The 21979-nt window shown below is 38.4% G+C and overlaps 1 protein-coding gene across 1 annotated transcript in view; it reads left to right on the plus strand.

Moving 5' to 3' along the window:
• LOC139970060 (uncharacterized) overlaps positions 1-21979 on the plus strand; it is a 128616-nt gene that overhangs the window by 28217 nt on the left and 78420 nt on the right. Inside the window, exons 2-4 of the mRNA XM_071975692.1 lie at positions 2416-2484; positions 2876-2981; positions 3215-4710. Of these exons, the coding sequence (XP_071831793.1) occupies positions 2957-2981; positions 3215-4710 (1521 nt within the window). The 5' untranslated portion in view covers positions 2416-2484; positions 2876-2956. The remainder of the gene's footprint in view (positions 1-2415; positions 2485-2875; positions 2982-3214; positions 4711-21979) is intronic.

A 21979-nucleotide genomic window follows, 5' to 3' on the forward strand; every position in this document is an offset into this window, starting at 1 on the left:
CAGCTGGATTGCTACAAAGTTCAGTATATCACATTCAGATACTCGTTATATGTCAAAATACCTGGATATTCTCTCGTCCGTGGAGCAACGACATTGGAAAGAAACTTCACATTTAACCAGTGTCTGATAACTTTTATCAAATGATATTCTGAAAACTTATATCAGTAAGGGTAAGTCTCTGTATCTTCATAAATCTCCTGTTTTCTAGGGCTAGGTATATCAAGATAACAATAAAACCGTCACGTAAGATACAATGATCCCAAGCAGTACTCGCTTGCGATGGTGTATAAGAGGATCCTGTTTACTGGATCTTGCATAGTGGATCCAGCATATTGGATCCTGTATATTAGATAATTTATAGTGGATCCTGTAAAGTGGATCCAGTATAGTGAATCGTGTAAAGTGGATCGTTTATAATGGATCGTATATAGCGGAATGTGCATAGTGGATCCAGCATATTGGATCGGGTATAGTGAGTAATACATATATGACCCTTTATAGTGTATCTTTAATCTTTCATCTGTCAGCATAGGGGATCGTACATAGTGTATAGTAGATCTTGCGTGGTGGATCCAGAATAGTGATCATGTAAAGTGGTTTCAGCACAGTGGATCGTTAATATTGCAACCAGCATTTTGAATCATATATAGTCGATCCTGTAAAGTGGATCGAGCATAGTGGATCGTGTAAAGCGGATCGTTTATAATGGATCTTCATCGCTCACCAGGCATAGTGGATTTGTTATTGTGGATGCTATACAGTCGATCCTTTAGAGCATCTCGTGTATAGTGGAACCACGTTTACTTTGAAAACATCCGGCAAAAATATTGTGGTGTTCTCAGTGTGTTGTAATTTGTTATAGTGTATCTTCTTTTAACCGAAGGACTGTTATAGCAAAGAAGTTGATGAAAACCTCGAATCTCTCAATATAACCTCTGCTGCTGGTTTTCGTCTCAATACATTGTCATTTACCTTCGACACAAATAACCCGCACAAAATGTATTCATCTCTTTTATCGATGCTGGTGCATTTAGGCACGAGCACGTTTTTATCTCCTAAACGCGACATAATTCTAGTCCTTTTGAGATGATAATTTTAAATGAAATACAGTAAAAGAAGTTTGACCCAGTGTATTGATTAGATCCAATTCAACCAATATTTGAGGCAAACTGAATTGTCGTCATTTTTCACAACCACACGCATATGGGTTATTGTCAATATATATGCAGATTGACCAAACTTTCTGCCTTTCTTGAGAAGTTTACAAATTCTAATACACACTGTTCATATATGTGTCTATTGATATTTATTGTAAAGTAATGTCTTTTAAGTGAAGTAAACCAGAAGCAGACAGAACATTGCAACAATTATTTGTTTATATGACATTGGATTCTGCAGAATATTTAATTGAATGAACTTGAAGTACAATATCCAGGCTCACACAAATATAGAACAACAGGAAATTTGTTTTTTGATTTGTAAAATCCCAAACTTTGAGGGTTCTTTATTTAAAAATAAGGCAAAATACCCTCTTGAAGTGTGTGTACAAAGAGCGTGGTACCATACCTCTTATATTAAAAAAACAGTAATTAGATTTTTTTTAACGTGACGCGTTTTGAGTTATAATCTGTAAAAGACTATTTTTTTGTACATCAGAGCAACTTAACAAACCTCATAAATTAATATTGAGACAAGTTAGAAACCTGAAATTGGTAAGTTGTAAGAACTTAATACTAACATTTTTAGTTAAATACCCTCACAGCTCTCAGATGGTTACGTTGGTAAAATAAATTGCATCAGACCCTTTCTCATGCTGAATTGCAGCATGAAGTAGCAACTTGATAGCTGCACAACTTACAAATATATTACAGGAAAGCATCGTAATCGTTGTAATCGTATTTTGTATCTTTTGGACTGGGCATAATAACCTCTAAAACGAACAAGTATCCTAAAGCAATAGTTTAAGAGCAATTTATCACTGAAAATAACACTTTTTTAGCGAAAAATAACAACAACTCTCATCTCACAGTATGTTCATTCACTCTGCATTGAGAGTTACTAGAGATGCTAATAAGTAAATTATTACCACATTATTTTGTCGTTGAAAACTATTTCGCTGTCCTTTTGACCATTTGCTTCAGTTTATAATGTCTTTGATGCAACGTTCATACATCGTCACAATAAGTCATTGAAGCTTGATTATTTTAATCGATATTGCGTAAAAAATTAATTACATACTGTAACTGGAAATGGGTCAGATTGAGTCGGGGTTGGGCCGACTTGTCTATAGTGGTTGGAGATAAGGAAAATTTCATTCAGCTTTGAATACAACTTACAAATAATATTGTATTGGGTAACAGTTAATGGTAACTTATGAAGTGTCTTTTTAAATGAATTTTTCTACTCAATTGACAGGTGGACAAACCTGCGTATGGACTCGTAACAACACGATCAATGATTAGATGAAGACATGAAGGGCAAATCGTAAGTCAGTTTCAGTTGATTTACTTTGCTCTTTAGGTTCAACAAGATGGTAATTCAACATAAGATTAACCCTTGTTACTTTCTTTAAGTATCTTGTAAGCGATATTCCGGGTTTTGATGGGTATTACTGTTTGGAATAATAAATGATTGTAACACGTAGCATAGAGTTAGGCATCATTGGGGTATTGGTCTGAAAATTGTCTTGGTTTCTCTTGTCATGTACTAATCATTGCACCTCCTTGGAATAAAATATTCTTTCCCAACACATTTTCATTAACAACACATTGAACCAAATCATATGCAACATTAAAACATTGCAGTATATATCTTGACTGTTAACGGAACGATGTAATTATTTATATTCCCTATTTTGCTCATATCTTTAAAACAGATTCTTGGAAACGATGGGCAGGGGCTGTACTCACACGACACCTTTACGCTTCGTAGACTGTCTGAAGTAAATCACGTGATAATGGAGCTGAATCCTGATCTTCAAGGTAGTTGCCTTTAACTCTGACTTTGCCATTTGCGTATCTTTATTTTCTTTTGTTAAAAAATGTAACATCCTTCCACTCTGTCGTCTTAATAACACAGAGAATAGTAACAAAATTGTAATATCAATAACGTATAAACAATTAAGATTTAGGTGTTCCCATGTGTGTCACTAATTTATTGTTCGTCACGTAGTACGTATTAACATTTACACATATTGTTTCTGTTTTTTGTTTAGAGAAGAAACAATTTCTGATAGCAGGTCTCAAAAGGACATATAAAGGCCAATATGATGCGATTCAACCCCTGCCATATATAAAAGATAGACTTTATTGTGTGGACAAGGTCTTTGTAGAAGGGGGCGTTGAAGTTTGTCTGGCACCAGAGCTAACGCCAGGCACCAGAGGATCATGGGAGCGTTTGGAATCTTACAAAAGTATTTATACTGACTTTCGGTTTAAATCCAAGAGACGCATTTTACAAGGAGAGCCCGGGTATGGTAAGTCAACGTTAACCCTTCAGCTGGCCTACGATTGGTGCAATGACGTATCTGATTCCCCGATGAACAATGTAGAAATACTAATTCTTCTTCGGTTAAGACAACTTGGAAGTGTAAAGTCTCTCTACAGGGCAATTAAGTCATTTCTTCTCTTCCATGAACCCCGTGTTAGCAAACATGAGATTGAAGAGATCATTCACAGTTGCTCGTTCGTCCACATTATTTTGGATGGATATGATGAGTATCCTGGCAGGGACAGCAATGATAATGACGATGTACACAAGATCATCAAGATGGAACTGTTTGCAGACTTTGATGTTAGCTTAACGACAAGATATCTTCCAGAATGTCTTAGAAAAGAAACTAAGAGGGCCAAACTAACAGGGTTCGATGATAAAGCTAGGGACGAGTACATTCGCAAGGCCGTAGTAGGTAACAACGATGAGGCAGTGGAAGAAATAAAACGATGGCTCTATGAAAACTCCATCCTTGCTGATCTTTGCCAGGTGCCTCTCATATTCGTGATGTTTGCCCACATGGCTCATGATCAGAGAGACTTCATGAAGTTCAAGTCTGTCACACAGTTCTTCAAATACATGATTAGATGTTTTTACGACCATCTGAAACAGAAATTTAAAGACAATAGAAGCAACAAGTTATATCTTCATGAAATGGAACATCATGAGCTACACAAAATAGCTTTCGAAGGATTAAACAAGGAAAACCAACAATTGTCATGGATTAAGACTGGATTTCGTCAAAGAGTCGGGCAAGATTTATATGACCAGTATATTTTAATTGGCATTTTGGTCGAAGAAGATGAAGTGAGCGATGATTCTACTGGAGACAATGTGTTCTTTACAGCGATGGTCCGTTTTTATCATAAACTATTCTGTGAATGGTATGCAGCCCACCACCTTGCCACTCTTGTAAAGAACGCACACAATCTCTCCGATATTCTCAGGTTCTTAGATCCATGTGATCTTCAGTACCTGTTTAGATTTGCCTGTGGTCTGGATCCCGATGCTGGAAAGAAACTCATCGACCATTTGAAGGGATTACCAGGCGGGGATAATTTTGCCATTCTCTGTATCCTGGAACAAACTGGTGACGTCAACGACATTATGGATTCGGTGAAAGAGCTCTGCTCGCGTCGCGTTGCAATAAACACAGGTGACAGCGCTCTTCTTCAAAGATCGACGACACAGTTGCTGGAGATTGCATCTAAAAATCATGTAAGTTAGCTAATAAAAAAATCTTTTCCATTTTTTCCTACACCAAATTTAGGAACTGTTTACTATTTTATGATGGTTTTGATTTCTTTATTCTCAAGTCTATTGACAGTCATTGAAAACTATTATTTAAGCCACTTTATATCATACAGAAGACGGATGGTTTTCCTAGCTAATGAATATGCAGTGGTGTATTGAGAATAATTGCAAATGATGTCATAGTATATTTAAACCAATCAGAATAATCTCTGCATGTGTCAAATTGCGCTAAAACTCTAATAAAACTGATGATGAATTGAGAATATTGAACACATACTTCAACATAAACACATGGAGTGTTCATGTTTGGAATTTCAGATTCTTCCGTTACGAATAAATAGCTAGTCTTCCAAGACTTTAAATAAAAGTTAAATGCTTCGAATGATTGAATTGAACCTGGAACAGCAAGCCATATATGTTGGAGGAAATTGTCTAATCTTTTAAGTTACCCCATTAACATTATGTAACATCAGTTATCATTAATACCAATACATGGTCGGTAACCGATAATTTACAATGTGGTGATCGAAACAGTCATTTGGCAGTTCTTCTATCAAAATAAAACTGTATAATTGAACGTGTTGGATAGAAATAATATTAGAAAAGATAAGGACAACATGTAATGCCTTTAAATCCAACATAATATTTAGAATAGATATAACTACACTCTACACAAATTTTCAGACATCCTGGTCCTTCGTCAGGTGTAAAAAGAGTGATTGAAATCACGTTAGTCTATCGTAAGCCCCAGAGTGCTCAAAGTGCTTGAACCGGGAAAGCAAAGCCATATCCCTATTGAGACCATAACATTAATGTAGTAACAACCATTTTATTTTTTTATTCATTTTATTGTCATCGAACCATACTAATGTAGTAACAACCCTTACAGGGAGTGTAGTGTATGATCATTGAACCATACTGTACAAATGTAGTAACAACCAGGGCTTGCAAGGAGTGTAGTGTATTGTCATCGAACCATACTAATGTAGTAACAACCCTTACAGGGGCTGTAGTGTATGATCATTGAACCATACTAATGTAGTAACAACCCTTACATGGAGTGTAGTGTATTGTCATCGAACCATACTAATGTAGTAACAACCCTTACAGGGAGTGTAGTGTATTGTCATCGAACCATACTAATGTAGTAACAACCCTTACAGGGAGTGTAGTGTATTGTCATTGAACCATACTAATGTAGTAACAACCCTTACATGGAGTGTAGTGTATTGTCATCGAACCATACTAATGTAGTAACAACCCTTACAGGGAGTGTAGTGTATTGTCATCGAACCATACTAATGTAGTAACAACCCTTACAGGGAGTGTAGTGTATTGTCATCGAACCATACTAATGTAGTAACAACCCTTACAGGGAGTGTAGTATATGGTCATCTAACCATACTAATGTAGTAACAACCCTTACATGGAGTGTAGTGTATGGTCATTGTACCATACTAATGTAGTGTATGTGTAGACTCAAGCCATGCAAGGTGTTATCACCGAGAGAGTTGCCTGGTGCAGGGAGATGTCACTGACAGCGAGAGGTTTATGTTATTAACACACTTTTACAAAAACGTATTCTTACAGTAGAATACCGGCAGCCAGTACGCCTGCGTAAAGTCGCAATTTAAAAGAAGTTCGTGAAAGACGGTGCGCCGTTCTTAAACGAATACATAAGAACCGTTAATCAACAAGTAAGAGTTAGTTATGTAAAGGAATAACTTCTCTCCTGTTAACGATTCCTACTGTTATCAAAGTTTGTCGATTTTTTACTTCTATTGCAATTAATTCTTCAGTGGCCAACACATTTAGTGTAAATTAAAACCGACACCCTTCAATATGTGTATTTTTCTAAGAAAAGACACCAAGAAAAGAACCTAGGCAAGAAAACTAAACTAGTACCGTACGACTGATCCGCTCTCAACCATAGTCACCTTGCATAGAGACTGTGACTGTGTGATCTCCGTCGGGTGTGTATTGACCATTCCCCTCGAAAGGGATCACCTAATTATTATACGTTTAATTTTAGTTTTAGTAAATGCTTCAGAGCAACTACATATACCGACTCTGTGTATTTGAGAAAATAGTGAACACTCTGACGTTAATTTTAACCCAAACAACAACAGTTTTTAACCAGTAAACACATGCTTTGATATCAAATGAAGTAACTCTACCAACTTTTAAATTAATTAGAAACATGATGCGCATAATTCAACACAGAAATCACCAATCGAGAATATAACCCGCATAATTTTGTAGCACTTTTGTTATGAATATTATGTTGGTTAGTTGATACAGAACGGTGATAACTTGTAATTGTGCATTCATGCAAAGGTGTCATAATACCCACTATTAAAGACAAATTATTCATTATTGGCATCATGCAGTTTATAATGCATTCAACTGTTATTCTATATACAACCAATGGTGAATGTTAATTTACAATATAAAGGCACTGTTGTATGTCCATAACGTCTTATTTTCAAAATGTCACTATTAATTTACAGGGTCTGTTTTGTCGTCGAGAGAGCTCCTTGGTATAATAAGGCAGCTTTTACAGAGAGAGAGAGAGAGAGAGGTGGAGGTGGAGAGAGAGGTGGGTGGGGAGAGAGGTGGAGAGAGAGCTCCCTTGTATTATTTGAGAGCGGTCACAAACATAGCTCCTTAATATTAATAGGAGCTGTCACAAAGACGGTCACCTGGTATAATTAGGGAGCTGTCTCAGAGAGGTCCTTCGTATAATTAGGCAGCTGCTACAGAAAGAATTCCCTGGTATTATTTGAGAGCTGTCACAAACAGAGCTCCCTAGAATTAATATGAGCTGTAAAAAAGACGGTTGCCTGATATAATTAGGAAGCTGTCACAGAGAGGTCCAGGGTATAATAGGCAGCTGGTGCATACAGTAATCCCTGGTATTTTTAGGGAGCTGTAACAAAAGAGCTCCCTAGAATTAATATGAGCTGTCTAAAAGTGGACTCCCTGGTATAATAAAGGAGCTGTTACAGAGATAACTCCCTGGTATTATCAGGGAGCTGTCACAAACAAAGCTCCCTGATATTAATATTAGCTGTCACAAAAAAAGGATTCCCCTGGTATTACCAGGGAGCTGTCAGAATGGGTGCACCCTGGTATAATTAGGGAGCTGTCACGGAGAGAGGTCCTTGGTGTTACACTAAGCCCCCCCCCCCCCCCCCCCCGTCATGATCAACGTTTTGTTTTCGCTGCGTAGAAGTATAGAAGACGCGAAGATAGCATTGTACTGGATCAAAGTATTAATAGATAACAATATCAGCTGATCAGTGATATGGTAAACTGTTAGTTTGTTATGTAAATATCGAGTGATGGTTTCTGGAAGCTAAATAAATACTATGAATTGTGTAACATAAGTGACTTTTAGTGCACGGTTATTGATGTGATGTTTGACTTTTAAATCGATATTCTCATTTGTATCGGCGTTACAAGGGATATGAAAATAATTTAACCCATTCCCCTCTCCCACGAACATAACATATAGCTATGTATTGACTCAAATGTTCTTTACCACTGCAGGTACAAAAAAGAAATGCATATATTACACATACAGGTTGTATTTGCAGAGACCAAATCTTGGAATATCACTCATTTGTGCATATTCCTCAATCGTTTATCAGCTCTTAATTATAATTATGTAATGTTTTATTGCAGATCCTCAAAGTGCTTGTCTGGTTTCAACATTCTTGGTGTAATTGTTGTGGTTAATTGTGACATATTATGTTAAATTGATTTTTTTCCTGTAAAGGTGGAGGATGGTGAAAGATGTAACAACGGATTGTTAGAAATAGCTGAATTATACCAGTATACCATTGTAATCACTACAGAGGTATTATCTAGGCAGAGTGGTAATGAAGGTTAGGTGCGGTTGCCGAAAGACCCCTGGTTAAAAAAACTCTTCCTTTAATAAGATAAATGCAATAAATGTATAAAGAATGAGACATAACATTACCATTATATCTAAGATACAATGTGAATGTACGTCATAATTAACACATGGGATTAAATGCATACAATAGCATAGAGACTTTACTTTATTAATATTATTATTATGATGAATTATAAATATATAAGTTATGAAAATATACTCGATCTTTTATATTAAGTTTAAGGCGAAGCATTTAAACAAAAAAGGAAACTTTAATACCTTGATCTACAGAGTCAAATAAACGTTAAAGGGCGTAGGAACCAGGGGGAGGCTGGGGGCGCCAGCCCCCAGTGAAAAATATGGTGGGGCGGAAGTATCATTCCGCCCCCGCTCCCCCTGCTTCGCAAGTCAGAAAACCCCTTTTTCATTTCCAAATGAGAAAAAAACTCATTTGGAGCACCAAATTGCATCTAAGGCCAGGTGAATATTCAAAATTATTTACAAAATGGAGTGGGTGTTGAAGTGTGCTATATTGCACCAAATTGCATCTGAGGCCACCTGGAAATGCAAAAAAAAAATCCAAAGGGGAGGGGGACACCCCTCCCCCAGGCCGGGTATCAGTCTTCAGCCCCCCACTCAAAAATACCTTCCTACGCCACTGTAAACGTTGTTATTAACAATGAACAAATTAAGATTCAACCATGACATTACCAGATATTAAGAAGACCAACAAAACAATAAAATCCATTTAGAAATCGAATGATGGCTTTTGAAAGAAGGTCCAATACACCCTAGAAATCCCTACCAGACAGGGGAGGAGAAGGTGATATTTCATTCAGAATTTACAACCGTTCTAGCTATTGTAGTGCGCATGCACGCTACATGTATTGAGAAAACTAGCCCGCTCCATCATCCGCATGGCTAGCTTGTGAATGCCGGCTGAACATACACTCTTCATGGCAATCTCAAACTCACAGGTTGGCCACGCAGGAAAAAATCCAGACCCAGATTAGCAAAGAACTGTTGCGGCAAACAGTTAATTCTGCACTGGCACACGTAAAGAACAAAGATCCCCCTGAGTAGAAAATTTCTTCAAAACAATACGTAAAATTCTCTACTTTGGTTCGAAATTGTCGAATTGAACAAGATAGGTAACAGTTGAACGTATTTGATTTAAAAAACATCTTGCAAACAAAGTCGCCAGCAACAAATGTTAATCGTATTTTTCCGCAGCGACTCGGGATCGGTGTTATTTGCACAAACAGCTGACCCGTAATGGTATGGTATTATATAATACACACTACACAGTCACAGTTTCCACAGCTAGCTGCTCTGTACGCAGGCCTATATGGCATACATCACATGTCTTGAATTATGAATCAGGGCCAGGAAAACGACCAAGGATTTTTTAATACACCGGAGGGTGTTACATTTGCTCAATAATAGACTAGTTCTACATTGTATTCGTTAGATTAATCATGCATCAGGCCTTCGGTGTAAATCACCGTATGTTCGTAAAATTTCGCTAACTAGGCGAGGATCATAGAATTTGAAGTAGGGAGAATGACGTCATGCGATATATACCGAAGCCACTCATCGTACTAGTGGCGCTTTGCTTGTACGAGAAGACAATAACGGAGCGTAATACAAACACTAAGTCTTTGACATAACTAAAGTGATAAAGTTGACATTAATCACTCGAAATGGTGATATCGTGTGCCGCATTTGGATGCCAAAAATGTGGCAGTAGTCTGTAGTTCCTAGGTAATTCTTAGGAAGCGATAGTAGAAGCAATTACATAGGTATCTTATTACTGTAGTAGCGTCGTCTGCTCAGCAGCTGTATTAATATTCACTGGACCCTGGATATAGTTAGCCTAGGCCCTAGACCGGCTACGGATGCGACTAAAGCCTAATGACAAAAATGTTAACACCTCATTTTACTTAAAGCTGTATCCGTAACGATAGATCAACATGCCAGAATAACATGAGATGACGGTTATGATGTCCTGGGCTTATCACTTACAATGTAATACTAGGAAAATAGGTAACTATACCCACTTAGCAACATTAAACTGGAAACTACATGCACAGGCTAATATGGAAGTATTACACTAAGGCTATAGGTGTGTGTTGTAACGAGGTGGGGAGGACGGAAGCATGATGCTTTTTCACGGCATTTTTCAGGGACAACTATGACACTATTTGAGTGGATCACTAAAATAATACAAGCAGGATCAAATGTTTGCCATATGCCTCTCAGATACCGGAAATGACACTTTCCATACAATGAAAGTTGCACAAACACTCCACTTACTCGAGTCATTTCATGAATTTGAGGAGAGGAAAAAATGTTTTCAAAGTTGGTTCTTACGTCAGGAGTATTTATAGTACTTAACACTCTGGTCGCAATAACATGTCTCTGTTTTGCAAAGTACACCTATAGTCTTTCGAAAAACGGTTAAAATCAAATTCAGTCTTACAAATGATCTGGCATTTTGGCGTACACTGCAAAGCGCCTTCATTATATTTCAAGGCTTCACTGCTTAAACAAGCGGCGATAAACTGTGTCAGCATTCTTCCTAATTCAATTTCTATGACGAGGATACAGTAACGTTACCATGTTGTTCAAGATGACCAATCAGTGTCCAGGCCAGGTATTCTCTGTCAGGTCCGGAACATGCGTGAGTCGTTCTTTGACAACCGTTAATGAGCTTGGTTGTCCGGATAATATGTGATGGTGTACACCTAACTTCTTATCTATATGTCAGGCGATTGCTAGTTAGAGTACTGTTAAGAAATATATCCAACCTTTGGTCTACGTTAAAGGACCAAACGCCGAACTCATATATTCGTGACCGAAATAACGTCAAAAAGGTTGCGGTAATAAAGACCCCCCGATTGAATATCAACAACTAACTAAATTTCACCTTCACCGCGCACTTCAATGACACGTATTTGTCCACAGTTGTTCTATAGTTATTTGGAATTTGATCACATATGCAGACTGGATGTAACATTTACTTTCCATACACGACATCCGTGTATGTGGCTTTTGCTGATTTTGTGTATCAAGGGTGACCGGACAACTCTCCCTGGACAATTACCCCCCGGAGAATTACCTCTCTGGACAAGTACCCCCGGACAATTCCCACCCAGATAATTACCTCCCGGACAATTCCAATCCCAGAAAACTCCCCCTCCCCCCGGACAAATCCTTTCCACTATGCCTTCAACAGTCGACTCTCCACTGGACAATTACCCTCGGATAATTACCCTCCGGGACAATTCCCTCCAGGGCAATTTCCCCCGGACAGTTGGCACACAGATAATTGTCAATCGGGAGAACCCAATTGGGACGATTTTATAACGCTACTTACCAATAAAAACTGTGCGTGTGTACGATAGTGTTTTAAGTAGCACAACCAACAGGCCCAACTCACCTGAGAAAAAGATAATCGCGAGGTTACTGATACGAACAATGTGTATCTTTGTGCGGATATATTGATTTATTTCCGTTTTCTGTGTGTTAACCAAGGCTGCCCTGTAGAGAGTGAATTTTGCTTCATTATTCCACATACAGGTGTGAGATATGGGTTTACTTTGGTCTACTTACATATATATCTGAATTACCACTTTCGTCCTGTCACGCTACCAATGTAATAATTTTGCAATGTAGTAAAACATACGAACACCGTTGGATTGAAAAGCTTAAATAGCAATACGACTGTATTTAGGGAGACAAAGTACCAAAACACTTTTTTGTTTCGCGTGCATTGTGTATACTATAGCTACTATGAAAATATTTTGGGCGTCAAGTTAGTAAATTTGTGGAAAATAGATTTGGCTCGCTTCGCGCGCACTAGCCGCATTGTTGCTGTGAGAATTATTTACTCTTTCCACATGCATGTTAGCTGGATTACCTTAACATTTTCTGCCCACTTCGCAGTCATGCATGTGTGTGTCTGTCTTTGTTTTAGTGACGCCAGCTTGTAATCACGATAACTGATGCAAGATCCGATCGGTCTCATATACTTGGTGGGTATGTTACCAATAGTGAGTAGATGATCCCTATCGTTTTTGGGGGCCAATCTCATTAATATTCATAAGTAGACGGACTCCTTATCTCGGCAACCGAATGGCCGATTTTGTTCATACTTGTTTAGTGGCATTGGTGGGAGGTGCCGAGGGGCGGAGCCAAATGTAATTTCGTTGAAAGATGCTCGTAATCACTCTTAGTCAATGACGCAAGGTTTGATCATTCCCATACTTGGGTGGTGGATTACCCAGAGTGAGTAAGTATTCCCTATTGTTTGTGGTTCCAATGTCATTAATATTCCTGAGTGGGCGGGGCTACGAACAATTTCTTTAAATGCTAATATCTCGGCAACCGTCTTTCCGATTTTGTTCAAACTTCTTTGGTGGCATTGGTGGGAGATGGGGAACATGTGTAGGTTATAAACCTACTTCATCTCATCAATATTCACGAGGGGCGTGGCTAAATGTGATTTCGCTGAAAATTGCTCAGAACCACTTTTTGATTCCTTGCCAGAGGCAAAAGGAAGATGTGCAGGCATGCGTGTGTGTGTGTGTGTATGTCTATATGACGCCTATTGTAACCACTCTAAGTGGATGACGCAAGTTCAGATTGTTATAATACTTCGGCGGTGGATTACCCATAGTAAACAGATGATTCTTATTGTTTTTGGTTAAAGTTAAATGTCACCTTAGGTCAACAGAGGTAGGTCAAACAATTATATCTGGCTTCAAATCCAAAGGCAATGAATCACGAAGCTCTAGACTCTTGTTATGCATTATAGCCAGCTACACTACATTCCCGGCCCGTAGCATTCATGTTGTGTTACGGTCAGAAATTTCCAGAGAGGGAGTTGGGTCCAACATGTGATGAAATGTAGTGAGATATGTTAATAAGGAAGTGTGCTTACATGCAAACTGGTGCAATATTTTGCCATTTTTTTGTAGTAAAGTGTCTTCATTATTTAGCCAACATTTTCAAGCACCCCCCCCCCCCCATCTCTGCACACGCCCTGATGATGCATTCAACAGTAGCATACTTCAGTAAGTCAGGGGCGTGAAAAATACTGATGGTGTTTGTTTATTCAATAGTATCATGTAGACTATTATACTGTTTATCATCTTTGTGATATCTGTTTTACAAGCTATTTGAAAGGATTGCCTAGCAAAGAACCAGTGGCATAGTTAGGGGACGCAATGGTGTAGGGGCGCCCAAATGTGGTTTGGGCCCGTATACACTGAACTAAAACTGTTGACATGGGGCGAAGTTTCCCCTCCCCCCCCCCCCGATCGACATTAATGCCCAATACGCTACTACAAAGAACTGAAGTCTACTATTACTTCGCGTTCTCAAAGTAAATCACTGAAGCTGCATAAAGAACTACCATACTACAGTATATTAAAGCTGCAATGACAGAAAAGATAATCGCGCGTAGCGCGACATTTTTTCAAATCTGGATTTAACCATTGACCACACTAACTATAATATCATATCGTCTCTGCTTAAAACAGCCTGATTTCGTTCAATCCACCTCATTTTTTAGTTTTGATGACGTCACATTGAGTCATATCTAGGTTTTGACGTTATAGGTACAAACCTGTCAACCTGTTTGACTCCAAAATAGGGAGAATAACATTTTTTTCAGGGCCAAAAAACAGGGAGAACAAGGGGAAAATAGGGAGGTTGGTAATTTTCAATTGAAATGATATAAATACTCCTAAATAAGTATAATCTACTTATGCAATACAGTGAGAGAATCATCCAATCAGTGTTTCTTGTTGTAGTTTACAGCAGCTCGCTTCGCTTTCTACAGGGTTTCTATAATAGGCTTCCATTTGAAACAGGGACAGTGGACTCTGGGTACTGTGACTGTGACTTAATGGCTAGTATGCTAGATAGAGTCCCATCAAGCTTGAGACTTGACCGACTGTCTGTCTTGTTCTTGCGAACTACACTGAATATAGCCTTTCCTGTTCAGAGTTACTGTGGGGAATTACTAAGCATAGGACTAATTGTTGGCTATTTTCAGAAATATCGCAAGTGTAGAACTTAAAAAAACCGGGAGAATAGAATATGAAACCGGGAGGCCGGGAGATTCGGGTAAAAACCGGGAGTCTCCCGGTAAAACCGGGAGAGTTGACAGGTATGTAGGTACGTCAAAGTGTATTTTCAATAAGCTAGTTTGATTGTCTGTGGTCATGTTTCTATCTTCCTGTAAGATATGTTGAGGGTATAAAACCAATCGTTAATGAGCTGTTACAGAGCCTCAAAATAATCGTTTGCGTCCATTTTGAATTCATGTTAATTGGATATAATATTCAGTGGGGACACGACAACAATATGAAAAAAAGGAAATCTCCTGTTGCAGTTAGTTCTAGGTTCACTTCCATTTTTAATGAACTAAAAGCCTAAACCCTGCCTACATCGGCTGCCCATCAAACGTCGAATTTCCAAGGAGGGGATTGTCCTGGTGAATTTGTCCGGGGGGGGGGGGGGTTGTCCGGGGGAAGTTGTCATAGTTGGGAATTGTTCGGAGTGGGAATTCTCCGAGGGGGGGGGGTAATCGTCAGGGGAATTCGTCCAGGGGGGAGTTGTCCGGGAACCGTATCAAGTATTATCATATGCCGTTTATATAACCAGAATGAAACATGTAAGGTACTGTTAGCGTCAGAATATTATTTCGTTATCTGTTTTAGAAAAGGCCAATTATTAGGGACAATATATTTTTTATCTTGATTGCCCTTTACAGGTACCCTAAAAAGTTCATCGGGACGCATCTAAAATATGTCCCTCTTTTCGAAGAAAAACTTGAATCTTCGTTATCCGTCTTTTTAAAGCCAGATGATGTAATACGTAATGGAACTGAAACATCTTATCTTCAATCTTTAAAAGATATCTAGTCATATATCGTAATAATGATAATATCAACTAAACATGAAACAATTATACGATACCACGGGGCAAACTTCTTATGATCTTTACATTTAAAATAAAATAAATCTGTTAGCAAACTGCTTATCCACTAGCGAGCCTGTGTAAGAGAATATGTAGTAAGTTGGCCTGACGTTGCAATCCTAACAGGATCTACTTCAGAGGCTAAATGACAAGTGATCATTTCGATCCTGCTAGGATCGAAACGTCCGGCCAACTTACCTTTACACGATCTTTATATTTGTTTGTTGTGTAAACAGTGAATGCCATACAACGGTAGTAAAGTACGTTTTAAATTTAGTCTGTGGTACAGGCTAAGTAAATAGCGATAACAATAGACAATCAAGTTTACTGATTAGGATAGGTAGGTTAGATGTGAAAATATATGTTAATAATAATAGGCTATAGTAAGATATGAAAACGAAAGATAGATACCAAAATAAATATATTCATATTAAGAAGTAAAAACAAACAGCATTTAAAGAACGGAAAGCCCTGTTATTTGAAAAGTCCCCTTTTCTCATGTTCTGATTTGTAACAAGTGAAATACGTATCGTTTTCTTTTATGGAAATCACTGGTAAATACGACTGAAAACATCTATTGCTTTAATGATTTATAATCAAGTTACAATGGATGACACGTTATTGATTTAATTTTACTGTTAGCTGAACTTTGAGCTGAGTTTATCACAGTGTTTTCATCAAGCCAATGTTTGTCAAGTCAAGTCACAAGTCTTTCGCTCATGTCACGCGTATAACAGTAGCTTATATAGTCATTCGAGATGTAAGCTACTGAAAATCAACGACCGATGCTTAACGAGACATCTTTATCAAGTGCTTCGGGTCCTGTGAATGACGTGTTTCAGTGAGCTCTTGTTACAATGCTATGGAGGCTACTCTTTTCTACAAGAGTAGTCATATACACTGGGCAGCAACTGAAGTAATATTGTACCGTTATGGAGGGCAGGAGTAGAGGGGTAGCTAGGGGAGGGGGACAGGCCCTCAAGTATTTGTCTGCCACCCCCAGTAATATACACTGGGCAGTAACTGAACTTCAGTGTAAAACCGGTGTACGTTTACTCTCTTAATACGCAAATATATTGTTAATACCAAATCAAAGATTTACTTACTCTGTACAGAGACTAATCTTGTATCATAATGGAGGGCAGGGGAGGAGCTGAAGGGTCTATACGGCAACAGGCCCTCAAATATTTGTCTGCCACCCCTTGAAATTATCGAAACTGGAATAGAGATAAACATTATAGTATGAAACATTATTGCCTAGGTTTCCTTTTTTCTGTTGGTTTTATCTGTACCAGGTGTTAACACCCGCTCCAACTGTTATTACCAAGTACGCAATATAATATCTGAGGGTTGCTCAGAAGGATTACCTCGCATTGTTTGGCTAACAAAGGATCCAGCCGAATGACTCAGTGATGCCTTAAAGTAGCCTACAACCGTAGATGAGTGGACCTGGTGTCCTCGATACTGAAGAATGTCTTGATCTAACAAGTGAACTAAAGGAAGGTGTGATAATGCACCCCCCCCCTCTTCTTCCCTCCAGTCGCCCCTTCCGACTCATACACCTCCCTTTGACACTCCAGGTATCGGTCTCTCGGTACAACGAATATCACCTTTAATTGTGTTATTATACTAATTCACGTCACAAGAACACTCCGTCTTCAACGCAATCCAATTCCATGATATTAAACTACTGCGTGTACAGGGCTATGCACTGAATGTAAGGAAAGATATAACAAACACCGTCTTTAACCATCACGCCCCCATCACCATCCCATCCCTAGTAATTCCACTACATATGTGACTCCATGTGTGGCTCCATGTAGTGGGTCACGTTTTTCATCGTATATCGAGTGAAATATAGGCTTACTTTGTACTATGGAAACTGTGTACAACTAGCGCATTGTATGTAAATACTAACAACATCAAACAAACAGACAAGTCGTTCCAGACCCCAGGAAGAGGAGGGTTAGTTAACACACACTGTTTCCTGAGCCATTTGGGAGCAAAACACTGCTTCGTGATAACATGTACCGAGATACCAAACTAATAGGTAGCGTGGTTTAGATTACAATTCTAACAGGTACTTTACATACGGAGTAGTACTACAACATCCTTAGTGTAATAGTGTAAGTATAAATGCAATGTACAAACAAAACAACAATAACTCACTCGTTTAAGTTCAGCTGGAGTCAAACAATGTATTATATTATATATAAAGCATTATTATACAAGTATATGAACAACGGAAAAATGGATGGGAATGAAAAACAAAGAAAAACAAATAAAAAGAGGATTTTAAGTATTAAATAGTAAACAATATAATCAGCAACTCATGAATAATCATCAACCAGATACATACACATGAGAGGGTATAAATACATTTTCAGTGAATTATGGTTTAAATTACCTTGTGCGTAAATGTTCTGTATGTAAAGGCGAACATGAATTATGAATGGTTGGGTATACGTCATGGACAGAAACGAATCATACAGTCTCTGGCCCTATACATCATACAAAGTTCACTAATATATTGGTCACTCAGCCGCTTGAGGAATTCTTTAATAAAAGAAAACGTAAATACCTTGATCTGCAGAGTAAAATTTGTTATTAATCAGGAAAAAAAAGATTCAACCATAGCAGTACTATTTACGTCGAACACCACCAAGAAAACCAATTAAATCCCTTTATAAATCGAATGATTGCTTCTGAAGGAAGGTCCATTACACCCTAGCAATCCCTACCTATAGACTCTTTTTAGGTTTGCTATTGTAAACTGATGTGAGAAGTCATTTAAGTTTAAGGTTGGGACGATTGTTTTCTTCAATTTCCAATCAGCATTTTGACCCATTACATACACAGTAGGCAAATATGACGTCATTCGGTCAGACCACATAATATAGCTTGTATAGGCAAGCAATATACTAACTAAGAAAACCTGTCGTAAACAATTGTCAACAATATAAGTACGGTTCATTATTATTATTATTATAATATATTAAATAACGACAGTTAACGATAACCCTTGTGTATGGTATATACTCTACAAACAATATGGCAAGCCAAAGGGGGAGGGGGTGGGGGGAGGGTGGACGACCGCCCATCGCCATTCACGGAATTGATGAATAATTAGACCACTACTACGGGGTAATCCCTCTCTCTTTTTCAACCTTAAGAAATATAGCAAAGCCTTGCGCTTAGAACTATGGATGACATTTATATTCTAAATACGCCTCAAAATGCACCAATTGACGTCTGAACTTTTATTGGGGGTGGGGAGGGTGGTTGGACCCTAGACCCGCTACGTGATAGTTGGCTTGAATGACCACGGGGCATCATCCTCTCATTTATGAAATCTTTGGTTCGCATCTAGTCTTTTTTGGAATGGTTCAGGTTCCTAACTTAATCCATCAATGGGCAAGTTTGAATGTGTCCTCCCCTTTTCAATCCTGCGCTCGCACCTGTCTATGACCCCTGCAAAGAGCTGTAGTACATGACTATCGGGCTATACAATGTAGTGTCTGTGTTGCTTCATACCTTGCAAGGAACTGTCACGGAATGAAGAGAAAGGGAGGCTAGGGAGCTGTCACTTAGTTCTTCGGTATAACTTGATCTGTCATAATATATGATGAGTGTATGTAATAATTGCAATTAATTAATCTTAATTAGGGAGCTGTTACATATAGAGCTCCCTGCTATAATTAGGGAGCTGTCACTGAGAATAGCTCCCTGCTATAATTAGGGAGCTTACTTTGAGAGAGCTCCCTGGTATAAGTAGGTAGCTGTTACATATACTGTAGAACTCCCTGCTATAATTAGGGAGTTGTCACTGAGAAGAGCTCCCTGGTATAATTAGAGAACTTACTTTGAGGGAGCTCCCAGCTTTAATTAGGGAGCTGTCACTGAGATATTTCCCTGCTATACTGGTACATACAGAGCTCTGTACTGTAATTAGACATCCGTCTTCGAGAGAGCACCATGTTATAATTAGGGAGCCCCTCGTTATTACATAGAATTTTCGTGTTTGCATACGTATATGCATACAGGATCAAAGTATCAACAGATAACTATATCAGTGATATAGTAAACTGTTTGTTATGTAAATATCGAGAGACGGAAGGTTAAATAAATAATATGAGTAGTGTGAAATATATTCTGATTTTTATCCCAGTTACAAGTACACATTACAGGACGATTGCATATCTGTTTGCATTGACTTACAGTAAGTGTACTTTACCACTGCAGGTACACACAGGGACGTAGCTAAGGCCTGATTATTGGGGGGGGGGGTGGGTGTAGTGTCTGAAATTCAAACTGGATGGGTTTTGGAGCAAGAAAATTCCGACTGCTGCCTTGTACACCCCCCCCCCCCCGCTCCTACCCCGAAATGCGCGCGTAGCGCGAAAAAAAAATTCGATACGTTTGTACACAGGCCCTCACTTCACAAACTTATTAATCACTCTGGCTAAGCAAGTTAGCAACTGAGTAAAGTTATCTGCTTCTAGGCTACATAGACTAACTACAAAAGCTATGTTTATGTAACAAAGGGGATTTTTTTTTCCAACAAATTATATTCGACGACATAGTGAATTACCCCAAAACACAGTGCTTTTTACTAACACGCTTAATATTGTTTTCTTGGGGAGGGGGGGGGGAGCTATTTATCACTCACATGAAAAACTTTCAATTGTGCACTTCATTCCAACTGAGCATTTAGAATGAAGTGAACAGTTAAACATTTTGCAGAAAAATGTTGAGCTGACGAGATATGATAAGTTGTCAATTAAACATTTTGCAGAAAAATGTCCAATTGACGAGATAAGCTATGATAAGTAATTTTCAATTAAACATTTTCAGAATTTTTTTTAATTGCTCAGTTAAAGCAACTGAGCAATCCAACATTTTTCTGATAAGATTTTATCTTGTTATCTAAACAATTTACTGAAAAATGTCAACTTATGGGGCAAAGTTTTTCTTATTGATGGCACTTTTAAGCTTCCGTAGATTAACATTGAGTATTTTAATCGTATACCATACAATGTATATCCTGAACTTACCTGAAGCTAGCGAACAGGTTCAACCCAACCAATAGCAAAATTAACACATAAATTAACCGAATTGAAGCTGGCGTTCTATTAGTTCTATTAGAATTTTTTTTTAGAGTATTCAAAATCATACGAAGTTTTGTGTGGTGGAGTATAAGGATCGTGAGATACAATTTCTCAATGTGACAAGGAAAACGTGGTAAATATCACTGATCAAAGGTCAATTTTGACCGAAAATTTTAGGTCAATCACATATTACAAGAATATGTGAAAATGAGAGTGCGACAGTCGGAAAATTAGAGTGCAACAGTTGGACAAATTAGAGTGCGACAGTCGGAAATTCCGACTGTGGCACTGAAATTTTCCAACTATCGTCAGTTTTACCAAGATTGGGCGGGTGAGACACCCCCTCTAGCGACGTCCCTGGGTACACAGTGACTCAAAACAGGGCAAAATGACCGAATGTTACACATTCCATGTACGATGCTTACTCAGCGCTAACTTAGGCCTCAAATCTACAAGTCATTCACTTTCTTTGAAATGAGCGTATAAAATGGAGATGGGAGATTTTTTTTATTTGGGGGGACATGGGTCAGGGACATAGCCAGGGGGAGCAGGGGGAGCGACCGCTCCCCCTTTCAGTGTCGATTTTTCTTTTTTAAACTGTCGTTTTTTAGCATGGTATTTTGTCAGTGCTTTTTTGATCTTGAATACTCGTCAGCTCCGTTAACTCGATTGTAGTCGTAGTAACATTCACGCCTACTGATTTAACTACTTACTTAGTTTGGCAGATGCAATTAGCTAAATTTAGCTTATAGCCAATTACAAGCCTACAGTTGGCCACTGCGTAATAAAATACACATTGCCTACCTAACCGCACTCTATGGAATGTCACGAACTGTATATGCACAACAACGTCGACAACGTTCGTTCGATGAGTCGTCCTAAGTTGTTGCAAGAACAGCATGTTATGAAGCTAAGCTAGCAATCGTACGTGATACGCGCTTCCTATAAATAATTATTACACTGCTAATACACTACGATAACGATATTTGTTTTTAGGCCACTGCATATCTGGCTGTACTACAAAATATGAAAATTTATATTGTACATCAGTTAAGTTCGTCAAATGTATTTAAGTCCAGACATTGGACAATAAACAAGAATCATCCTACTGGAAAACTTGTAAAAGAGCAGGGGCGTATCCAGGGGGGCGCAACAGGCGCGCGCCCCCCCTATTGGCCGTCACCAAAAAAAAAAAAGTTTAGCAAAAGAAAAAAAAAAAAAATGATGACGACCT

This window comes from Apostichopus japonicus, chromosome 7, assembly GCF_037975245.1.
Source record: "Apostichopus japonicus isolate 1M-3 chromosome 7, ASM3797524v1, whole genome shotgun sequence".
Classification (NCBI taxonomy): domain Eukaryota; kingdom Metazoa; phylum Echinodermata; class Holothuroidea; order Aspidochirotida; family Stichopodidae; genus Apostichopus; species Apostichopus japonicus.